The sequence below is a fragment of the Archocentrus centrarchus genome, chromosome 3 (assembly GCF_007364275.1).
Source record: "Archocentrus centrarchus isolate MPI-CPG fArcCen1 chromosome 3, fArcCen1, whole genome shotgun sequence".
In the NCBI taxonomy this organism is placed as follows: Eukaryota; Metazoa; Chordata; class Actinopteri; order Cichliformes; family Cichlidae; genus Archocentrus; species Archocentrus centrarchus.
In genome coordinates, this window is record NC_044348.1 from 8,325,797 (window position 1) to 8,330,959 (window position 5,163).

At 41.2% G+C, this 5,163-nt stretch overlaps 1 protein-coding gene across 1 annotated transcript; it reads left to right on the plus strand.

Annotated features, from left to right (window-relative positions):
• The first annotated feature begins 1,353 nt into the window (after window positions 1-1,353).
• Window positions 1,354-5,163, plus strand: LOC115777035 (histidine decarboxylase-like). The gene is made up of 12 exons (XM_030724854.1): window positions 1,354-1,423; window positions 1,553-1,725; window positions 1,844-1,957; window positions 2,044-2,166; window positions 2,269-2,406; window positions 2,490-2,633; window positions 2,960-3,026; window positions 3,130-3,292; window positions 3,419-3,509; window positions 3,587-3,685; window positions 3,798-3,899; window positions 4,186-5,163. Exons 1-12 carry the CDS (start codon window positions 1,396-1,398, stop codon window positions 4,960-4,962), a joined length of 2,019 nt encoding a protein of 672 aa, XP_030580714.1. The 5' UTR covers window positions 1,354-1,395; the 3' UTR covers window positions 4,963-5,163.

Consider the following 5,163-nt stretch of genomic DNA (forward strand, 5'->3'; position numbering starts at 1 on the left):
TATCTCTGAGACCACTTGATTTTGAAAAAATGCTCATTATTCTCCAAAGTAATTGAATATCAACTAACAAGTTATTGTGTTACAGATGTGCGTGTTACAAAAAAACTAAGTCATTATGGAATATTTCATTCTAATCCAACAAATGCATTAAAATTAATGAAAGGCTGCATGTTTCTGGCTTGGCACACAGGTGCCCACTGCTTCTTGGTCTTTACTGATGGTTGTGGCCACTTCAGGTTTCCGGGCTCATGTGGGTTCTGATCACCTCTCTGTGTTGTGATGTTTGGACTCTGGTGATTCTGGTGACTTTGATGAGACTGAATAGAAACAGAGAGTGAACAGAACAGTGAACTGAAAAACAGGTTGCATGTGGCAAAGATAAGCATCTTCTGATGCTTTATTAATTTCAGTGTGCTCTGTCCCAATAGTGCATGCTTAGCATGTTTGATTTGTGGTTAGATTTGCATCCAACAATTGGTTTCCCCAAAGCACCACATGAGCGCTATCACATGCTGAGCACAATGCACAGTAAACAGTGCAGCGTGTGAAGAGTCCAGGTGCTGCTTGAGCTTTTGTCAGGGTTTAAAAGGCTGCAATAAGCTATGACATAAATGGGCTTTCCCACATCATCTCAGTACCTTTTACTGTGTATGCATTTATTGTCCTTTATTAAAGAAAAAAGCATCATCATCCATTGCAAATATTGCTCATCATTATCCATCATCATTTGTAATTCACTGGGGCAAGATGAGATGAGGAAATAAGACTGAAGGTTAATTCTATCAAGCTGTGTATCTTTTTGGTTCCCTAAAGATTGATTTAACCTTTAAAAAGACCAGTCATTTTCATATAAACAACATGTTTGAGGCTCAGAGACATCAAATTGTGGAATATTTAATTTACAATAAATAAATTAATATAATCAAATCAAAACATAAATGTTGGGAGGGTTCCTGAACCCCAGTTTGAAAATATTATAATCTGCATATAATTTGAATTGGCACATAAACTGATTTTTCTCTATGCTGACCGTATTAGTTTCTGAACAGAGGAATTAAAGGATAATGCTCCAAAATAATGCAGTTTTAACCAAACTATCAATAACACTATTGATTATAATATTCTAATACTGTATCATTTCACAGGGATATGAAAAAAAAAAATCTCTGGCTTTTGCCTGCAGGAGGAAAGTAAATATTTAGTACAAATGTGACGTCAGTGATGGAAAAAAAGGAATACATGAAGGGCATTTGCTTGGTGGTTCAAATGCGTCACCAATTTGGGGCGTGTGCTTCACAACAGGATCTATATAGTTGTGTGATCTCTGCTACCAAATACACAAAGCATCACCTGTTACACACAACAAAGTATCTTGAAGACGTCTCTTCTTTGAAAATGCAGGGTGAGGAATACAATCGCAGAGGTAATCATGGACTCATTTTGGCTACACTAGTGTTAATATTTCACTTCAAATGACAACAAGCGCACAATAAAGAAAATAAATATGAATGAGAATATCACTGCAGCTTTTAAAGTGTCTCTTACTGATCAGGTAAAGAGATGGTGGACTACATCACAAAGTACCTGGGCTCCATCAGGGAGAGGAGGGTCATTCCAGATGTGAAACCAGGTTACATGAGGCAGCTTCTTCCTGAGACTGCGCCTACAGAGCCGGAGGACTGGGAGAATATCTTCAACGATATTGAGAAAGTCATCATGCCAGGGGTAAGTTCCAAGTGTCACAGGACATCCTAATTTGAATTCTTGCTTGCTCAGTTCACTGACACCACTATCGAATACATTTATGGCAATGAAGCAAGTGTTTTCTAATCTGTCTGTCCAGGTGGTTCACTGGCAGAGCCCTCACATGCATGCCTACTATCCCAGTCTGACTTCATGGCCCTCTATGCTCGGGGACATGCTGGCAGATGCCATCAACTGTATTGGATTCACCTGGGTAAGCAAAAACCACAAAGACATCACATCAATGAAAGACCATCGGCTTCAATGATTTCCTGTGTGTCCTGTTGGTTTACTTTTTAGGCCTCCAGCCCAGCATGCACAGAGCTGGAAATGAATGTGATGGACTGGCTGTGTAAAGCACTGGATCTCCCCTCCTTCTTTCTCCACCACCATCCTGACAGCAGAGGTGGAGGTATACTGCAGGTGTGTAACATTTTCATCTGTTTATGCTAGAGCCATAATCTTTACAGTCTTTTTGTAACTGGGGACTCAGTATGTGACTGAACTACCCGACTGTCCCATCAGAGCACAGTCAGTGAGAGTACACTGGTTGCTCTGCTGGCAGCCAGGAAAGACAAAATTCTGCAGCTGCGGGCTGAGCTTGACCAGGACGTGGACGACTCAGTCATAAATTCAAGGCTAGTGGCCTACGCTTCAGATCAGGTGAGTGTGACCACTGCTTGCACAACATCTTCCTATTAACCTGATAAACTAAACCGTGAAGCTGATCAGATTTGCTTTTTTAGGCTCATTCCTCAGTTGAAAAGGCAGGACTGATCTCATTGGTGAAGATCAGGTTTCTGCCCACTGATGAGGAGTTCTCTCTGAGAGGAGACACTTTGAAACAAGCCATAGAAGAAGACAGGGCCAGAGGACTTGTCCCCTTCCTGGTATGTTTGAGACACCTCAATGGGACATTTCTGTGGATTACTTTGAGTCTTGTAGCTGAGACTGCATACTGGACAAGATGTTCAACAATACCCCCCAACATTTTTATTAGATCGTTTTACAAAAACACTGTTAAAAATAAAACAAAAATCATCTAATACAAAAGAAAAACTTAAGCATAACTATGTGATCAGGGCAATAAAAGGTATTTTTTTGGACAATTCATGAGGCTAAAGGGAAGAAACAGTGCTATATTGTTTAAAAAGTACACAACAAACTGGAGTTACATGTCAGATCTCATCTGAAATCTTATTTCTCTCCTTTTCAGCTGTGTTCAACTCTGGGAACTACAGGAGTGTGTGCCTTCGATAAGCTATCGGAACTGGGACCAGTCTGTGTGTTTTTGAATTTGACTTCCAAATCATACTGTAGAAACAGGCATTTTTTTCTTTCCATAAGTAAGTTGTAGTCAGAACTCAAACTGAAACCTTTTCACAGGCGAGGAAGAAGGACTCTGGCTCCACGTTGATGCTGCGTATGCTGGCTCTGCTTACTTTTGTCCTGAGCTCCGTTGGTCCCTGAAGGGCATTGAATTTGCCCACTCTTTTGTTTTTAACCCTTCTAAGTGGATGATGGTCCATTTTGACTGCACAGCATTCTGGTGAGTTTGGATATTTAAGCCATATCTCAGCTCTTTCTCTCTCTGTGAAATCAGACCTAGAACTCACTGCAAATTTAAAATGAAGAATGCTTTTATGCTGGTAATTTGTTTTACCGTTGATTTCAGGGTAAAGGATAAATATAAGCTCCAGCAGACCTTCAGTGTTGATCCTGTTTACCTCAGACATGAAAACTCACAGGCAGCCACTGATTTTATGGTACATCATTATCATTTCTTCTCTAATTCAAAATCAGACTCATTTGAAGTGATAACATGACTTTTTTTTTTATTCAGCACTGGCAAATACCTCTCAGTCGACGCTTCCGTGCTCTGAAGCTTTGGTTTGTCATGCGCTCCTTCGGACTGAAAAACCTCCAAGCTCACATCAGACACGTAAGTGGCATTCTTTTAAAATATCAAATATTAGACTTTCATTAAACAAAGTGTATTTAATGTGAAGATTACAGCTCACTATACCTTCACAACTTTTTCTTTTCTTTTTTAGGGGATTGACATGGCAAAACTTTTGGAGTCTCACATTAAGAGCGACCCAAATTTTGAGGTTCCTGCAAAGAGACACCTTGGTCTGGTGGTCTTCTGCCTGAAAGTATGCAACTTGTATTTGGAATGTGCAGGAAACTATAAACATGTTGAAATTATAGCTGTGTTGAGTAACAACTTTCACCAGCTAATCATTACTGAGATGTGTAAATGTCCCTCTTACACCTTGTTCAAAGGTGGTTTAGTTATATATTTAAATATGGGCAGCTAGTTAAAGAATACACAGGTGAAATGGCAAAGCAATAGTAGTGAACATAAAAACATAAAAACAGTTCAAACTTTGGCAAGGCGTGACTACAAATGCAACATTTTATGCCATCTTCTTTTTGTAGGGAGGGAACGCTTTGACCCAGGAGCTGCTGAGGAGACTGACTCGGTCAGGCACCATGTACCTCATCCCTGCAGATATTCATACCAAACGCATTATCCGGTTTACGGTGACCTCACAGCACACTACTGCAGATGACATCCTCAGGGACTGGAGCATTATCTCTAAAACAGCTTCCACTCTCCTGGCTGAGAGGCAGACTTTGAATTATGCAGACCAGCCACAGTCAGGAGAAGATGATGTAATAGGTGATGAAGAATACCAGGACTCTGTCTTACACACTGAGTCTGATGAGACAGAGGATGATGTTGCCAGGTTGGAAAAAGCTCAAGTGGAGTTGTGGATTGACAAAGCTTGGAATCGCACTAGGAAACCAATGCGATCTCTTAGCTGCAACAGCGAGCCTCTGCCTTACACTTACATAGGACCCCTGTGTGGCTGTGACTTTGAAACGAAGCCTCGAGATCCTGCAGGTGGTCTCCCTGTGCCTTCAACAACAGGATCTGGTCCTACAATTAAGATTACAGAGATGCCTTCAAATGTTCTGGGCAAACAGGTCCTGAAAAAGCTGACAAAATTCTACAGTGTTCCCAGCTTCTGCAACCAGTGGGTGCAGTGTGGTCGGCACCAGCTGTGCTGCCCTCTGAAGGTTTCACCAGCAGCTCAAAAACACTTATCCCCCACCTGCAGAAGAGTGAACTGTATGTCTTCCTCTCCTGTAGCCAATACAGTTCCCCCTACTACCCCACTGGAAACTCCCACTGCACCTAAACTCCTCTAATGAACTCCAAACCAGCACAAAGTTGTTCACCTCCACATAATAATTCAGCTATTGATTGTTAAGCAGTTTACCTCAGCACAGGCTGTGCTGGTGCTGAGCCACCACAGTCACCTCTTGAAAAACCGATGATCTCCAAATTTCAGTGGCAGTGATATGGGAATTCCTCATAAAAAAAGAGATATTATAAAGTATTTCAGACTG